The sequence below is a fragment of the Leptonychotes weddellii genome, chromosome 14 (genome assembly GCF_054177405.1).
Source record: "Leptonychotes weddellii isolate Sample4059 chromosome 14, ASM5417740v2, whole genome shotgun sequence".
In the NCBI taxonomy this organism is placed as follows: domain Eukaryota; kingdom Metazoa; phylum Chordata; class Mammalia; order Carnivora; family Phocidae; genus Leptonychotes; species Leptonychotes weddellii.
The window spans coordinates 10,716,562-10,735,181 of record NC_138382.1 but is presented as its reverse complement, the minus strand read 5'-3'; the positions used below and the strand labels follow the sequence as shown (position 1 = coordinate 10,735,181).

Sequence of the window (18,620 nt, the reverse complement as noted above, 5' to 3'; positions counted from 1 at the left end):
GAGAACAGACACTGCATTGGTTCCTAGAAGCATGTCATTTCAGTTTGCATTAGTCTACATCCCCATATGATAAACGATAAGCACGTGACAGAAAGAAAAGTTAAAGGTTAAATAATTACCTGTGAAATGTTTTCCCTGTATTTATCCAGTTCAACTTTCTTTATCTTTAGTTCCTCAGTTAATTGCTCTATTTCTTCTTCTCTTTTTGTGTATTCTTCAACCACCTGGCAGGAAATAATTATTTAAGACAAATCCACCAAAGGATAACATCACGGGAAATTTTGCATCAATTAAAACACTAACAGAAAATGCCAATTGTGTTGCATTGTTTGTATGCAATTAATTTATGTTCTTCTACTGAACGTGTTTTTTATCCTTGAAAAAATAGACACTGCAGTATTTCAGGTTAGCCCAATGATTCTTTTTATAAAGGAAAGGCACAGAACAGTGTGTTCCTTAGGAAGAGTCTATTTAAAATTCTAATAGATTCAGAATCTGGCATTTAAAGCACATTGTTCCTGCTGTCTAGCTTGTTATTACCAAGAGCTCTAGTACAGAGTGGGAGGCGGGTACTGGAGAGAAGTGTGTGCGCGTGCGCGGAGTGTGTGGGGAGGGGGTGGCGGGGCTTGAGGTCGGCGATAGGGAAAGAAGCATACTGTCGGGTTCAGTCCTGTGAAGCAAGAAGCTCTTGATCTTTCTTCAGTTAATAAAGCATCAATTTCATCCAATGTGTTTGGAAGGTCCTGGAAAGCCTAAAGGAGAAAAAAATGGTCTGTAATTACAAACAGTCCAGCAAAAGCAGTTTAATTTGAACAGTTAAATATTCTGCTGAGTAAGTATCTATGTGTTCAACAGCATGCTAGCGTACAAGGAATCAAAGGAATCAAACAGGGTTTTTTGCCTTCCAAAAGCTTACACTTAGTTAACACGGGAGAACGTCTTAAGGCTGAGTATTGGTGCTGAGTATTAAAGTAAGTAGTTCTACCCTATAAGGACATGGGGTTGACAGAGGGGAAATAGCAGTTCATGCTAGAGGAGCTACAGGGAGTTAAGAGAAGTGAGAGGCCCCACTTTCCCAGAAGTCTCTGGGCCTTCAAGCAAGGAGCTCCAGAAAAGCAGGACAGAGGGAAAAGAGGAGCTTGGAAAAAAGAAAGCGCTGCATACCATGGGGGGTGAGGAGCTGTGTCCATTTGGAATGGTGGGTACTTGCTGAATTGGTAGAATGGGTCCAGAATATGTGGGGCATTGAAAGAGAGCAAGAAGTTAGAACTTTATACTGTACTTATGAAGACTGACAAAAGCATCGTAAGAACCCAATTACTCTGACGGCAGAATTTGGCTGTAGCACAGCTGACCTTCGCACGACACAGGGTGAGGGGGACTGACCCCTGCTGTGGAGTCAAAAATACATGTGTAACTTTTGACTCCCCCAAAACATAGCTACCAAGAGCCTGCTGCAGACAGAACGTCAGCAGCGAGGTGACACGTATTTTGTAATGCTACATATTTTATATACTGTACTCTTACGGTAAGCTAGAGAGAAGGCAATGTTGTTATGGAAAACATAAAAGAAAATACATTTATAGTACTGTATTTATTGAAAAAGAAATTCACATACAAGTGGCCCCGTGCAATTCAAACCCGCGTGGTTCGAGGGTCAACTGTACTACCTCCTGAGTCCAGATCATAGAGACAAGTCAGACGCTTTCTTATCTGGGAGGAAAGCAGTACATTGATTTGCCGGCACAACCTGCAAAGCTCATACGATAGGAGGTACAGAATCAATCTTGATACCCTGAAAAAGATCCTGAAATATGACATGAATCTAGTATTTTAATCTTAGGTCTTTTATCTGTTCAGAAAGCAGTTTAACTTGTACAGGCTTTCAGACTTGTCCGCTGAGCTCTCACCCGGGGCTGAGCACGTGCTCCGCATCCTCACTGGACTCCCGAATGGGCATCTGCCGTTGTAGATGGTCAAAGAGAAATCTTCTTGTCCCCCACCCTCCCCACCACTTGGAGCAAATCTATTTCTCCTTCAACCTTCTTCGTCTCAGTCAATGGCAGAACACAGGGGTTGGTTCTCTCTCTCACCCTTGCCCTCACATCTGTTAGCCAGCCCTGCTGACTGTCCTGAAAAGATCCCCATATCGGTAAACTTGCCTCTCCAGGGCTCCCACCCTGATCCATGCCCCTCTTCTCTCTGGCCTGGTCCAAAGCAATCATCTTCTCAGCAGTCTCCTTGCTTTCATTCTTGTGTCCCTACTGGATTCTCCACCTGGCAGTCAAGAGTGTTCTGCTACACGCTCCGGTCAGTCCCATCACTCCTCTTGACAATCTTCCAGCGGGTTCCGTCTCCACATCCAGCCCGCACTCCTTCCACGAGACCCTCCGTGCTCTGACTTCCACTGTCCTTCGTGCCTGGATGATCTTGTTTGAGCCGGACTGAGACTCATGTGAAATATGCCACACGTACTTCTGCCTCGGGGGCTTTGTATGGAGCTGTTTGCTCTGCCTGGACGACTCTTCCCTCAAACTCTCACTTGGCTAATTTCTTCTCTCCATTCAGGAATCCTCTATAATAGTATCTTCTCGAAGGAGGCTTCCCTGACATGATCCTCTTACTTTATTTTTCTTCTTAGCACCTCTTGATAGCCGACATTGTCTCTCTGCTTTTTAATTCGTTTATCTGCCCCACCCTCCAGACTAGAATATAAACTTCAGTAGAGAAATATCGGTCTTGTTCAATGCCTGATCGATCAGTAACATTCATAATACATGAATTATCTTCTAATATGTTTCTCTCAAAAACCATATAACTTATCAAGGGTAGAATCATACTACTCTCCGAAAAGAAAAAAAATAGTAGAGATATTGTACTAATATTTACTTATTTTATGATAATTCCATGTAATCTGGAGAAGTGCTAATATATTTTTAGAAACAACAGCCACTCAATTTGTCTTATATATGTTCCTACTAAATCCCTACTATGTACCTAAATAGAACCCCTCTCTAGGGTGTCTGTGTCTGATGTAACAGAGTGAAGTCTTTGAGGATTTGAAAATTATAATCCAAACTTTTTTTTCCAGACATATCATTAGCTATTGAAAGAGAGTAGACATTAACTACTGAAATAGGGAAATAGAGATTTCATTATCTATTGAAATTAAGATAAAATACTTTATCTAAAAATTCATTTTCTATTTTCTTCTTTTATTTTGACATTATTCTGAGAGTTGGTATGTTAGGCAAGGTATGATCCCTACTTGTCAGATAACACTCAGGGTCACAGGGCCACAAAATTAATGGCGGAACGTGGAATACAAAGCAGAATCTCCCTTTACTAACTGAACACTGTGTCAGCACAGAAAATAGAAAGGAAAGAAGGAAAGCCTCTTTTCTCCTTTTCTTGCCAACAGATGTTAGCCCTAAAGATTCAGGGCTCACGGAGCCTTAATAAACACCCTCATTTCCAGAAAAACATTTTCATTTTACCTTTTTCTAAAACCTATCACTTCTATTTACCATTTCTTATATACCAATTACCAGTCCTAGGTTTCCATAAAAAACTACACCCTATCTCCTGACCCTACCTCTTAAAGGCAGCCTGGGGGAAAAAGCTTTTTATTGGAAGAATGGATATTCTGGAACTGGTAACTGTGTAAGGGGCTGCCCGTGCTTTAATAACTTTAGGACTGAGCCAAGACTGATGGATGTCCAAGTTTGAATATAGTAAAGAAAATCCATTAAGCACAATTACTTTACACACATACTCAGTTTAAAAATGGGGGGACTATCCTGTATTTCTTGCAGCACTTTTGTTTCTCATGGCCCGTTACAATGCCTAACACACTTGAAGCTGACAAAGAACGTAGGCAGCATGTGACCTTTGCAGCCTTATACACTTGTTATACTTACTGTCTGGTATTCTTGAGGAACCGTCTGCTCTGCACCCAGGTTACATACTTGCCTAGCTCTCTTCATCAGCTCCTTACATTTCTGCAATAATCTCTGTCGACTTTCATCCAGCTCAATGAAGTGTTGCTATTGCAAGATAAAGAATTTTTGACAATTTGTAGGTTACCATTTTGTCAGAGGACTACTTTATCAAAAGACATATTACAGGTGAACTTTGGGGACACTGTGGATTCAGTCCCAGAGCACCTCAATAAAGTGACCATCACAACAAAGCAAGTCAGATCAATGTCTTAGTTTCCTACTGTGTAAAAGCTACGTTTATTATACTGTAGTCTAATAAGTGTGCGACGGCAGTATGTCTAAAAAATGCTAACTACCACCATGTGAGCTTTCAGCAAAGCCACTCACTGATCACAGGTCACCATAACAGATTTAACAAAATACTATACCCTATCTTGAGTGTAGAAAAGTGAAGAGCAGTAGAACGAGGTAGGCCTGTATATCAATGACTGAATTTCAAGAAGCAAATCATCTAAAAGCCATACCTCAAAAATCATGACAAATACTAAATTTGAACTTAAACTTTAAAATATATCATACCATATGACATTAATCCTTAAGGGCTCTGAAATTTATCTTTTTAAAGATTTACTTATTTGAGAGAGAGAGAGAGAATGCACACACACAGAGGGAGAGGGAGAAGCAGACTCCCCACTGAGCAAGGAGGCTTACATGGGGCTCGATCCCAGGACCCTGAGATCATGACCTGAGCCGAAGGCAAATGCTTAACCGACTGAGCCACCCAGGTGCCCCTTGAGCTCTGAAATTTAAATCTGCTTTGTTCTGAAACAGTTTAACTTAGCTATATATAATTAATACAATTTGAAATACACAATACATAGGCTTCCTATCTGAAAACTCAGCACTTGAATGTAAAGAGAACCTTTAAATAGTGTTTGGTGGTTGTCCAAGTATCTTCCATATAGTGATCATTTATTCATGGACCCATTCATTCCTTCACCAGATAATTACTGAGAATCCATTAAATGTCAGTATTTTATTATGCACTGAACATAAAGGTGAAAAAGGAGAAAGACACACAAAATTATCATTAAAGAAACAGCTCTACTATTTATTGAAAGCTTATGTGCTGTGTGCTTCACACACGATTCCCTTATTTCTCACAATACTGTACAGTGATATTATTCCCCATTTTGCACATTAAAAAAAGAATTAAAGCATCTCATCCAAGCTCACACACTTAGTTGCAGGCTGTCAGGATTCACATCCACACCTGCTTCTAGAACTCCTGCTCTTTTCATTACAGCACCATGCCCCTCGGAGAGGGCTGGACAGAGGACAGCAAAGCCAGTGGGGGGGGGGGGGGGGGGGAGACAGGAAGGAAGGCCAGAGTGGTCACAGAAGCTCTGACAGGGGAATGGTCTTCACCAACAAGTAAGCAATGACTAGAGAAGAAGTAGCAGAATGTGTTCCCTGGATAGCTGATTACAAGCCCCCCCCAATCACAATTCTTGCTGAGTTTTTTTCTGCTCAGGGTGGGGAGGGTAGGTAAGCAGCAGAAAGAAAGGGAGCAAACCATAATCTAAGATAATGTTGTAAAGTCAGACTAGTGAAAAAAGGCTTTATTAATAATTCTGCTTAGAGTCTAGCCTTTAACAGTTAATGGACAACAGAAACTTTTTATCTGTGGGAGACCTAAGGGGAGAAAAAAGGCAAATTTACAAACTATGCCCCACCAACATCTCAGAAAGGACTACTCTGTGGGTACATATTCTGAAAGAATAGTATATCCTCTTTTCCCGGAAATTCTGAGAAAGCTCATTGGTCCTGAAAGGTGCATATTGACATTGAACAAGGAAAAGCTTCTCTAAGAGGGCCCTCTAGTGGAACAAATCGGAATTGTTTACAGAATTTCTTACTAAATATAAATAGCATGTTACACCTAAAATTAACACCATAAGTATTCTATTTAACAATTAGTCAAAATAAAAACAATTTTCTGCATGAAAGGAATGTGAGCTCTAAGTAGCATGAACTTTTACTAAAACACTAGTTGTAAATAAAAACATTACTTCCTCAATTTTCCTTTAATATAAATATAAGCCTCAAAATTTCATGCCAATTTAATGGATTTCACATGCAAACGTTAACTGTAAGGTTTAGGACATACCATACAGAATATATATTTTAGAAATATGAAAAGTAATCTTTTAATATCAACTTGAAATTTTAATGTCAAATTTGAAATGTAAAAAGGTAAGTGTCTTGACTTTTTACTATACAAGATTACGAATTCTAATCGGAAGCAATTAGGTAATGGCAATAAATACTGTTTACTTGTTACGTGACCTCACCTCTCCCCAAATCTATCTCCCTTAAATAAACAAAAGTCTCCTGAAATTGTGTTGCAGGACAGAGGTAAGCAGGTAGCCAGAGAAGAGAACATTAGATGAAAGCAAGGAACTTCTAAATTCAGTGGGAGGATAAACACATTAAACAATTTCTAATTCTTATAACTAATATTCTGATGCAAACCTATACTTTTTAAGGAAACCCTGGTTTCGCGCTAGGCAGTGCACTAAGCACCTTGATATATATTAAATGGAATTATCACAATACCCCTGCAGGGCAGATAGGTATTTTATTTAATACCTCTGACTGAAGATCAATAAGAGACATGGAGTGGGGTTAGGAAAGCAGTGCACGGCTTAAAAAAAAGAACAAAAAACCCAAAACTTCAACCAACTAACAGGTCTTTCTCTCTGTATCCACCTTCATATGTAGACTTACATGCAGTCAGCTTACTAACTTGTCCTAAAGATACTCCAGACACAATTCACAAAGCAACGCTCACAACCACACCTGCCTTTCTCTGAGGACATCTTATAGTCCTGGAACCCTGTCACCCTCTTTGCCTTCCAACAGTCTGAAGACGTATCAAACCCCATGGTGGTCAGTCATCCCTGAAGTTCCCTCATGGATACGACCCCTACTGAAACATGTCAATCTTCTTCTGTGAACTTGTTTTCACGGTCAGTGTCTAGGACAAAATGGGAAGTGGCAGTAATGGTTCCTTAGTGCAACAAGCCATGTGTTACAAAGGGAAGAGTAGGAAAAAACAAAACAAAACAGTATTTTCTCCTTGTTTCAAATGGCATAGGACAGCCAGAGGAATAGTAAGAGCACCTGTGGGTAAAGGACAGCAAACAGAAGAAAAAAAGAGTCAAAGAGAAAGTGAACAATGACAGACGTAGTCTATATATTCTTTCACTCAATATTCACTATTTCAAAAGCGTGGTTAGGGACTGTGGTCAGTCAGCAACCAACACCGATTGAGTACACAGTGCAGGAAATAAAAGAACCTTCCAAAAGGGATGTAGAAAGCAATTTTCACATCAACTCGTGAAAAAGAGAAACAGAATGGTGCAAAATACTGCCGAGGAAATGCACAATACAGTCGGGTGGTATCAAGTAAGAGCAGGAGGGGAAAACCTGTCCAGGGCTGTGCGCCCACGGGTGTGTGTGTGGTCAAGAGGCTGCGAGCGGAGCGGCTATTTCCAGGTACCAAATCTAAAGGGACAAGCAGCTAACCAGAGATTATTTCTCTGGACAGTGCAAGGTGGCTGTCCTTATAAAAAAAAAAAAAAAAAAGAGTGACTCAAAAACCGAAAACAAACCCTCCTCCCCAGAAGCTCTGCTACTCTCTAGAGTAGTCCACTCTGCTCAGAATCTTACTATTCCTGCGGCTCCTCACAAAATGGATCACAGGAGAAAAACTGTGCGCTGACACCGAATCTTAGCACATCCCCGTGAACAAAGGCTGCTGAAGAGCAGCTCCATGTGGAGAGTGGGCTGAAGTTGGGAGAAGATTTACCCCAAAGCCATCATGATTTCATGATACTTCTGTAAACATGACACCAATCTCTAGTTTTCGTAAGCTCATTCATGCTGAATTCAAAAATAAAACTCCACGCACAAGGATCCACGACTGCACTGTGTGCCTGGACTCACTGCATACGGTCCTGGCGCGACGGGTCAGTTTCTGAACTGTCACTGCCTACATGTACGGAGCAGCCAGGCCCACAGGCTCGCTCCGCGACAGAACTGCAGCCCGGGCTCCAGGATTACCCACCAACAGGACACACGAGGGCGGAGGCCTTCGCTCACACCCCACGGCCCCTCCCCCCCATTTGGGTACGACCTTTGGTTTCTTTTGGCCGGACCCCCTCAGCATGTTCAGAATGACAGTAAGTGCTCCTGTTCTTCTTTTTTCTGTTTTGGACAGGAGGGCTGAGGGAAGGAGCCTCTGGCTTTTGCTCTAAGTGCAGTAACCAACCCTAGCATATCAAACCTGACCTTCAGCTCCTTCTGGCGAGGCGTGTCTGTGCTTGCCCACTACTCTAAGATGCTTATCAGCCAGCAAAACCACGTTTCTTCCAATTTTTCCTAGCCATACACTTTTTCAGGAAGCCGAGTCTGAAGAGGCTGACTTCAGAACAATGTTCCCACTCCTCTGTGCGGTCCTCAATGTTCTAAAACCTATCAGGGCTGTTTCCACTAAAAGATACTACTACAGGTCACTATTAAGCAACAGGAATGTTTCTGAAAAGTTAGGTCTAACGTACAGACCCTGCCAGAGCGTAGCTGACTCTGGGAAGGGAGAAGAATGGATGACCAAGGTACAAGGGGATTTCACATACAGGACAAGCTTTAAAAATCTGCAGCAAACATGGCAAAGTGTTACATTTGTTAGGGAGAAGGGACATAAGGAAGTTCTATTACTCCTCCTACTCTGGTGTATCTTTAAAATTTCATACTTGGAAATATTGGAAAAAAGACTTTAGTGAAACAAATGATAAGCTAAGTTTTTAAACATGTTTTCAGCTTTGAAGTGTAACTGGTGAATAAGCTGCATGTCAAGGACACAAATTGGTGGGTTCTGATGAACCTATACAACAGTGAAACCATCACCCCCAATGTAACAAACCTATCCCTTTCAACACTTTGTACCCCTCCGTAATCTACCCCACCGTATCCCCCCTACCCCCCGCCCCAGGCAACCACTCACTGATTTTTGTCACAGGGCATTCTACATTCTGTAGAATTTCATATAAATGGAATCAGATTTTTTTGGTCTGGCTTCTTGCACCCAGCATAATTAGGATCCCTCATGTTATGTGTCTCAGTAATTCATTCCTTTTTACGGCCGAGTAATGCCCTGTTGTGTGGATATCCCGTAATTTGTGTCTTCACCGCTGCTGGACATTTGTTTCCAGTTTTAAACTATGACAAGTCTTTCATGGACATATACCTTCCCTTCTTTCGGGTAAATACTAGGAGAGGAATGGCTGGATCCTATGGCAGCTATATGTTTAGCATTTAAGAATCTCTCCAGTGGTTTCCCAAAGTGGTTATGCACTTGAAATCTACCCGTACGGATGTGAGTTCCAGCTCTCTACATTCTCAGCAACACTTCCGTACAAAGTCCGTCATGCCAGCAGGTCTACGGTAGTAGCTCATTATAATTCACACTTCCCTACTGAAGTTCAGCATCTTTTCATGTGCTTATCTGCTGTCTGTATATTTCTTTAGTGAAGATCATGTTAAAGTCTTTTGCCCATTTTATGACTGGGCTGTTTGTCATCTTTGTATTGATAGTTGTACAAGAGTTCATTTTAGAGTATCCTTCAGGGCCAGCAGACTTTTTCTATACAGGGCCAGTAGGTTAAGTATTTTAGGTGTCGAGGGCCCCATACAGAATGTCATGTATTTTTTTTTTTAATCCTTTGAAAATGCAAATACTATCAGCTTGAAGGGACTTAATATAGGCAGATGTTAGGCTCGATATGGCCCCCAGTAACAGCCCTTCATCTTGACACAAGTCCTTTGTCAGGTGTTATGTGTTGCAAACATATGCTCCCCGTCAGTTTGTAGCCTGCCTTTTCTTAACAGCATGTATTGAAAAGCAAGTTAATTTTGTTGAAGTAAAACTTCATGCTTTTTGTCTTCCAATTTTCCCAAAGCAAGATCACTAAGAATTTCTTATCTCTCCTTCAAAAAGCTTTTAGCTTTAGTTCTTACATTTAAGTCTATGACCCATCTATATATGGCATAAGGTAAGGGTTGTGCTCATTTTTTGTACATGATTATTCAATTGTTCTAGCACTATCTGTTAGACTCTTCTTTCTCCATTGAACTGCCTCCGTTATCTGTGCCAAAAAACGACTATATACGTGTGAGTCTATTTCTGGTTTCCCTATTTAGTTCCACTGAGCCGTATACGTCTGTTTTTACACCACTACAATGATGGCTTCATTACTGCAGCTTTGTAATAAGCCTCAAAATTAGGAAGGGTGAGTCATCGAACTTGGTCTTCTTCAAAGTTCTTCTAAGTCTACTGCATTTTCCAATAAGCTTGTCAATGTCTAAAAACCCTGCTAGGAATTTTATCGAATCTATCTATTTGGGAGAGGATTGGCATTTTAACAAATCCTGAACCTTTGATCCATGAACACAATCATTCTCTCCATTTACGTAAGTCTTACTTTAATTTCAGCAAAATTCTGTAGTTTTTAGCATACAGGTCTTATAAATATATCCCTAATCATTTCATACTTTTGATGCTATTGTACACAGTAGTTTTGTTTTTTTAAGTAGGCTCCACTCCCAGCGTGGAGCCAACACAGGGCTTCCACTCAAGACCCAAAGCTAAGGGGCGCCTGGAAGCGTCTGCCTTCAGCTCAGGTCATGATCCTGGGGTCCTGGGATCGAGCCCCACGTCGGGCTCCCTGCTCAGCAGGAAGCCTGCCGCTTCCCCTCCTTGTGCACACATTCTCTCTCCCCCTCAAATAAATAAAATCTTAAAAACAAAACAAAAACCCCAGAAAACCCAAGCGAAGACCTGAGCTGAGATCAAGAGTCGGATGCTTAACCAACTGAGTCACCCAGGTACCCCACACGGTATTTTTAAACTTTGCTTTCCAATTGTTTGTTGCTAGTACAGGGAGCCACATCTGATTTTGAACTATATTGACTTGTATCCTGCAACCTTGCTAAATTCACCGATAGCACTGATTCGTTAAGATTTTCCACAGACGTATGTTTGTCTGCAGTAGACAAGTTTCTGTTTTTTCCTTACTGCACTGGCTAGATCCTCCAGTGCAATGTGGAACAGAACTGATTAGTGAGCATTTTCCTTCTTTCCAATCATTAGGGGAAAGCTTCCACTCCTTCATCAATAAGTATGATATGAGCTAATGGTTTTGGGTATCTTCCTTCTATTCCTAGATACACAAAGTTTTTATAAAAGGATGCTAGACTTTGGCAAGTATTTTCCCTGTATGTACTAAGATGATCATGTGTTTTTTCTCTAGTTGTTCACATGATGGATTACACTGATGAATTTTCAAATGTTAGATCAATTTCTGTGATAAACTCACTTGGTTAGGATGTATTACTCTTCGATATACTGTTGGATTTCATTTGCTAACTTTTTTATTTTTAAATCTTAAAATTGACGTGGGGCTCGATCCCAGGACCCTGAGATCATGACCTGAGCTGAAGGCAGATGCTTAAGCAACTGAGCCACCCAGGTGCCCCTCATTTGCTAACTTTTTAAAAGAATTTTTGCATCTGTGGTTAATGAAAGGTACTGGTCTGTAGTTTTGTCTGGTTTTGATATTGGAGAATGCTAGCCTCATACAATGTGTCAAGAAGTATTCCCTCCCCACCCCCCCCCCACCCCTTTCACCTTTTGAAGACTCTAGGTAGAACTGCTATTAATTCTTCCTTTTCCTTGGAATTCACCAGTGAAGCCTCTGGGCTGGAATTTTCCTTGTGGGAAGGTTTTTAAATACAAATTTAATTTCTTTAGTAAATATAGGGCTATTCTAATTAGCTCTTCCTTCAGGGATTTTTGGGGCTTTTAAAGAGTCTGCCCATTTCTTCTAAACTGTCAAATTTACTGCCTGAAAGTTGTTCACCATTCTCCTAATACCCTTTGACCATCGGTAAGATCTGTAGTGCTGTGCTCTATTTCCTCCTGGCTTCCTCTTCCCTACACTGTGGCTTGGGAGTAAGCGGAGGCCACCACAGGGATCACCTTGCCCTGTTTTCCCCTCCCTCAAAAATCACTGTCCCGTGCTGCCCGTTATCTAATGTCTGAAAATCAGTTTCATATATTTTGTCCCATCTTTTAGAGAGCACATATGGCCCCTATCATTTCATCATGGCCAAGGACAGAAGCCTTTTATTTTTTATTATGGAAAATTTCAAACATACATGAAAGTAGAACAGTATAGTAAACCTTCATATACCTATCATCCAGCTTCAACAATTCTAAACTCGAGACCAAGACAGTGTCATGTAGACTCTCTCTAGACTCCCTTCTTCCCCGGAGGATTTTGAAGAAATTCCAGACATTCTATTTTCTTCATAAATATTACAGCAATGTACTTCTGACTTAAAAAAATCCATACCCACATTATCAAACCTAAAAATATTGTCAATGAATTCTAATACTATTGAGTCAGTATTCAAACTTTCATTTCTTAGTTTTTTTTTTTGTTTGTTTGTTTTTTTACAATTGGTTTGTTCAAACTGGGATCTAAATTATGTCCATTCACTGTATTTGGTTAATATGTTTTTTAAGTTCTTTGTAACTTAATTAGGTTCTCTCTCTCCTTTTTTCCTTTTCTTAGATAATGGCACTATCCAGTAAAGTAGGCACAAATCAGACGTGGCCACTAAGCACTTAAAATGTGGCTAGTATGACTGAGAAACTAAATTTTTTAATTAATTTAAAATTAAAATCCAATGCTCCAGCTATTAGAATATGTTTAGCTAGAACAACTTGGATACATGAATTTACTTTTTCAACGGTAAGGTTTACAAAATCAAAATAGGATCAAATATTTCTGATGACAGTTTATCTAAATTGAGATCTAATTATAATTCTAAAGCCTTGAAACTGGCAGTTTCAGAGCAGTGGTTCTGAAATGGGAGCAGTTTTGCCCCCCAGGGTCCATCTGGCAATGTCATCACATCACGAGTGGGGAGGGGTGTGTTGCTGGCGTCTAGCAGGTGAAGGCCCAAGATGCCGCGTTTAGACCGCCCCGCACTACAGAATCCCCCAGAACCCCCCAGGGTAAAACGGTGGCAGCGCCAAAGTCGACAAAGCCTGTGCCAGAGGCTTAATCAGATTGAAATTTTTTCACAATTTCATGTTGTGTCTTTCTGTGGGTATACATATAAATATCTGGTTATTTTGTGATGTTAGCTAATGTGATCCACTGATTGATCAGCAGCTGCAAAGTGGTGGTCTTCTATTACTATAATCCCTTCTGCATTTACTATTTGAAAGGCTTCTGGAAAGAGGAACTTGTCTTATTTATCCTAAGTATTACATTTTTCAATATAATGGCTAGTTCTCCAAAATCCTCCAAAGGTGACCAATATTAGTATTTTTTTAAGTATCATCATGATTTCATAAATATAGATACTTCTGATTATTTTGGGTCTCTGTGATTAAAAAAAAAAATCCCTTGGGCTCTTCGTCCTCTTATTTCAACCTTTCTCAATCTCTTACAGAGGGATCTCTCACATTCTGCACCATATTGAACTTGGAAATAATCCTTTCTTAAAAGATGTTACATCCTTTTATACTTAATGACAAGACTGATGTTTGGCCTTAGTTGTGCCATTTTATGTCATATTTATTTTTGTGGCATCTATGTATATAAATATCTAACCTTTGGTGATATGAGGTGTTTTATCTCCCTCTCCTTTTCTTTGGATATCTTTTGGTATTTAGGAAAATTTGCACAAATACCTTATATCATGTCCTATGTCCTTTTGTATCTGTTTTGGAATACTGTCTGTTGGTTCCCACTATAAACAATGTTGAAATTCTCCCTTATTTCGGTCTCCCAAAGCACCCACTTTGAAGTAATATCCTCTTATTTCCTGATAATACCTACCAGACAATCAGGAAGTATATTCTATTTAATGTCTACGGGCTCTTCTCCCATTTTTAGTGCTGTGTGTCAGCCGCGCTGGCAGCCTTAGAACCACGTAGGACCAATTTTACCGGGCCCTTCGTCTACCCCGTGGTTCTAGTTCTCGGTAAGCCGTGCGCTTCTGCGACGTGGTCTGGTCTGGCGAGAGTTCCCAGGACACGCACCACCACAGCACCATCCGACCTTTCCAGAGCCTACAGAGTCGCCTCCAGTTTCAGCTGTGCTCAAACTGATCTGCTGAGCTTTCCACACCTAGTGGGGCCTCCTTCGTTTAGACAGGAGAACCTGTTGGCGCCCGCATTTTTGGGTTCTCCGAGCTCCCCCCGCCCCGCCCCGTTTACCACATACTCGCTGATAACACGCTAGTCATGCTGCTGCTGGCTTCATCTTCCCCACTGATGTTCTGGAGTTGAAGACTTAGGCCTTGGCCCCTGGTTTTTGGGGAAGGAGACTCTGAAACCCTAGGACTTTCCTGAGTGATAGGTATGACCCAAGGGGCGGGCTCGCGAGTAACCTAAGTTTAAGCTTAGGAGAGGACTCCAGAGGGGAAGGAACAATGCCAGAAAGACAAATCATGTGATCAGAGGGTTGGGGCGTTGAGTCCCAGGATTATCTCGACTTCTGTTTGAGCCTTCCAGGGAGGGGGGCTAGAGCCTGAGAGGCAGGCTTGCTGGGGACTGTGCCCCTAACTTGAACGGTCTACTGCTCCCGTTGGGTGCGTAGTGGGAGAGTAAACTGCAGTACGCCACCAGGGCCACTCCGACAGTTTGTTGTGTATGGTGTCCGTGGGTCGGTGGTGGTTAGCCTAGCTGCTCTTCTCTTTTTGGGGAAGGATTTGGAAGACTCAAAACTATGCCACTGTCACTAGCACTTTGTCGCCAGCTCTTCTTTGGGATTTTCGTTAACTTCAGTGCATCACATTGCACCCCCTGCACACTAAGGCCACTCCTGGTTGAGGACTGTAACTCATCTGCAGTTTATTTTACAAGATGTACAAACGGCAATGAAAGCTACTGGCTGCTACCTCTTGATAGTGTGACTATAATTTGTATGGGTTAACAGACAGGAGACTCTGCCCGTCAAGGGACTACGTAAGATACTCTATTACCGTACCTCCCCCAATCAAATAACATAAAGTGCACAGTACAGTGTTTCAAATACTTCCTCATCCACAAAATGCATTACATTTATAAACTAAAGAGCATATAACAAAATGCATATTCCAAGTGATGATACAGGTTTTCAAACTGGTCTGAGGCTGGAACCCCATCATAAAAAAATAAAAGCAAAAACTGTACCTCTGTGACACGGAGTTGTGATGAAGCAGCCATGTAATCAGATTCTAATTTGTTCTTTTCAGAGATCACCGTAGTATTTTGAAGAATTAAATCAACTTTTTGTATATGCAAAGAAGTACAAATCTAGGAACAAAAACCCCTAAAAGTTTAATTTGTTTGACAAGAAAAAAGTTTTTAAAAATTAATAAACCATAAGAAAAACATTTTTCTAATGCGACTGATAGCTCGAATAGTTCTTTTTACAGCTATTTCTTACAAGAGAATTTTTAAATGTTTTTCTGTGTGTTTAATTAAATCACCTAGAATATAATAACTTAGCTTAATGAGTGCTTTTAACCAGTTTACTGACCTATAATGAAAAATGTCAAAGCTAAAATTATTGATAGTAAACTCTTAGCAATAGTTTTTTAAATCTATTTACTCATCTACCTGCTATAAAAAAAAATGACTAATGTTAAGAAAATGCCTTACCTTTACAAAGTTTGTTAATTCAGTAACAAGTTTTGCTTTTTGAATATTTATTTCTCTGATTTTGGTACTTGCTTTTCGCTCTTCCTCTTCAAGGTTGCAAGTATCCTGTTCCATCAGCTTTAAACTGTACGAAACATATAATGATGTAGAAATCAGAGTTAACACAAGGTTTGAGCCCAAATCTTTAGGTCTCCTACCGTTTGATGGGCTTTTTAGCAATGCTACTCAGACATAAAAACTACTAGCTTCTAGATTAAACAATCTTGTTATGTAACCACTCAGGATCAAAAAGTATTTGTTGAGATACTATGTGCCCAGCACAGTTTAAGTAATGATGGTGGTAACGGTGTAGGATCTGGAGTCAGAAAGATGGATTTGAATCTCCTCTTTGCCACTAATGAACAGTATAACTAGGTAAGTTTACTCCTCTGAACTTTAGTTTCCTTATCTATAAATTAGAAAAAATAACAGTACTTCCCCTAAAGGGCTATGATGAAAACTTAAAAAAGGTAAAATATTGGGCGCCTGGGTGGATCAGATGGTTAAGCGTCTGCCTTCGGCTCAGGTCATGGCCCCAGGGTCCTGGGATCGAGCCCCGCATCGGGCTCCCTGCTCAGCGGGGAGCCTGCTTCTCCCTCTCCCTCTGCCTCTCTCCCTGCTCATGCTCTCTATCTCTGTGTCTCAAATGAATAAATAAAAAAAACTTAAAAAAAAAAAAATAAAATAAAATATGTAACACACTTAGTACAGTGCTGGGCCTTTAACCGATGGATGAATATTAGTTACTAACCACTGCTGTTAATGTTGTTCACACACAGTCCCCTTACCTAAAGCAGCTTAACTGGGGAGATCTGATTAACAGATAAAAAATATATAGTGAAAAGACAATACAACCCTAAAAGTTACTACTATTTTGCTATTCAAGGTGAAGAAACTAAGGATCAGAAGTTAAGTTACCCAAGGTCATGTATAGTACATGGTTAAGATGTGTTTGACACCAAAGTCCAAGTTCTTTCCACCCCACTATGTTGCCTCCAGGATAAAATCAAGAACCCAGTTTGGAAACACTAATACACAAGAATGAACAAGTTCAGCAGATGATGTAGAGAAGGGCCTGAACAGTACACGGAAGAGAGAGAGCAGGAGAGGCCAGGGAGGTGAGGTGAAATGGGTTGAGTGAAAGGAGACTACAAAAAGTTGAAATTCAATCTCAAGGAAAAGAGTTTTGTAACTAGAAGTGATTAACTATAGGTATGAGACAGCAGACTGGTGATGGGTATGAAAGGCCCTTTCACTAAAAAAATCCACATTACTTATGAAGAGAGAGTTTAGTTTTAGACAGTGGGTCCAGTAGGACAGCCGAACAGGAAAGGTTAAGTATCTTGTAGATGATGAAGATAGGAATGAGGCCAAAGGTGAAGGCTGAAAAGAGGCTTAGGGATGAAAACCTTCTAGGCAGCCAGACTAAATAGTAGGTTTAAGCAACCAAGGTACACTATTACCTTTTCACTAATAGTAAATAGCCAAGTGTTTGCTTAAAAACAACAACAAAAAACCAGTAAAGAACAAATTCCCTTAATGCGTTTCATGTATGATTCAATTTAGGAATGTGCTTTCACATACTACATTAGGTCAAGGTAATCAGATACCTTAACTGAAGGCAATGAGCGGTCATTTATGATCAAAGATTGACTATGCCATTAATATCTAAATCTTTATAGGAAAAAAAAAAAAACCACAACAAAAAGGTCTGAGATAGGCCATGGGGAAAACCTTCAAACTGGAAGCCATGTTCTTTTCCCCTAGAATGAACACCCTAATAGCTTTTATCACCTCCTATATATCCTAGTTTCTACAAAATATCCAAATACAATACAATGTATATTCAGTTTTAAGAATGGTTGCCTGGGTACTCACAGTAAGCTAACAGTTTTCCTTTAGGATAAGATTTAGACTACTCACATCTTTGTATAAAATTCTGTGGAATATGTGACCATGAAGGCTAAGCAGACATACTTGCAATTGTAACAAGGGATGTTACAGTTGAAGGAGTGGGATAAACCCCCAATGCCCACTCTCTTCTGTGAAAATCAGTGTATCTTCCCCCTTCCCTATCACTCTCTTTCAGAACTGGTGAGAAACACACAGCCTGGATTGATAATCTCACTGCCTGTACCTCTCCCACCAATCCAAATTCAGTGGACCCATTACTCTGGTTGTATGTCTGGGTCAGTCATTCTCAGAGTGTGGTCCAGAGGCTGTGGGGATCCCTGAAACCATTTCAGGGGAATCATGAACTATTTTCACTGCTGTAAGGAGACCTCAACTGCCCTGTTCACTGCACTGATGTTTGCACTGATGGTATAAAAACAATGGGGAATAAAACTTCTAGTGCCCTGGAACGAATCTAGGTGGTAGCACCAGAGTATACTCACAGTCATGAGATTCTTCACTGCCATGTACTCAAAAATTCCAGAAATGCCAAATTCAATTAATATTTTTGATGACAGTAAAAATTATTAAATCGTGAGTCTTACATATTTTTAACTTCAAGTATAACTGACATTATATTAGTTTCAGGTGTGCAACGATTTGATGTCTGTATAGATCATGAACCGATCACCACAAAAATCTAGGTAACATCTGTCACCATATATAGTTATAAAAGTTTTTTCTGGTAAAGAAAACGTTTAAGATCTACTCTCGGGGGTGCCTGGGTGGCTCAGTCGTTAAGCGTCTGCCTTCGGCTCAGGTCATGATCCTGGGGTCCTGGGATCGAACCCCTCATCGAGCTCCCTGCTCGGTGGGAAGCCTGCTTCTCCCTCTCCCTCTCCCCCTGCTTGTGTTCCCTCTCTCGCTGTCTCTCTGTCAAATAAAAATAAAAAAAAAAAAAA

General features: G+C 40.6%; 1 protein-coding gene across 4 annotated transcripts in view; it reads right to left on the bottom strand.

Moving 5' to 3' along the window:
- The window catches only part of SMC5 (structural maintenance of chromosomes 5), a 91,351-nt gene that overhangs the window by 5,398 nt on the left and 67,333 nt on the right, over positions 1–18,620 (bottom strand). For 2 of the 4 annotated variants that reach the window (XM_031023944.2, XM_081802823.1), the window contains 6 exons: positions 15,727–15,850; positions 15,256–15,378; positions 3,921–4,046; positions 1,165–1,209; positions 657–752; positions 120–224 (listed from right to left, as the gene is read on the bottom strand). In XM_031023944.2, the coding sequence (XP_030879804.2) occupies positions 120–224; positions 657–752; positions 1,165–1,209; positions 3,921–4,046; positions 15,256–15,378; positions 15,727–15,850 (619 nt within the window). Of the gene's footprint in view, positions 1–115; positions 225–656; positions 753–1,164; positions 1,245–3,920; positions 4,047–15,255; positions 15,379–15,726; positions 15,851–18,620 lie in introns of those variants that run through there. The other 2 variants (XM_081802824.1, XM_006729498.3) reach the window with 2 other exon arrangements.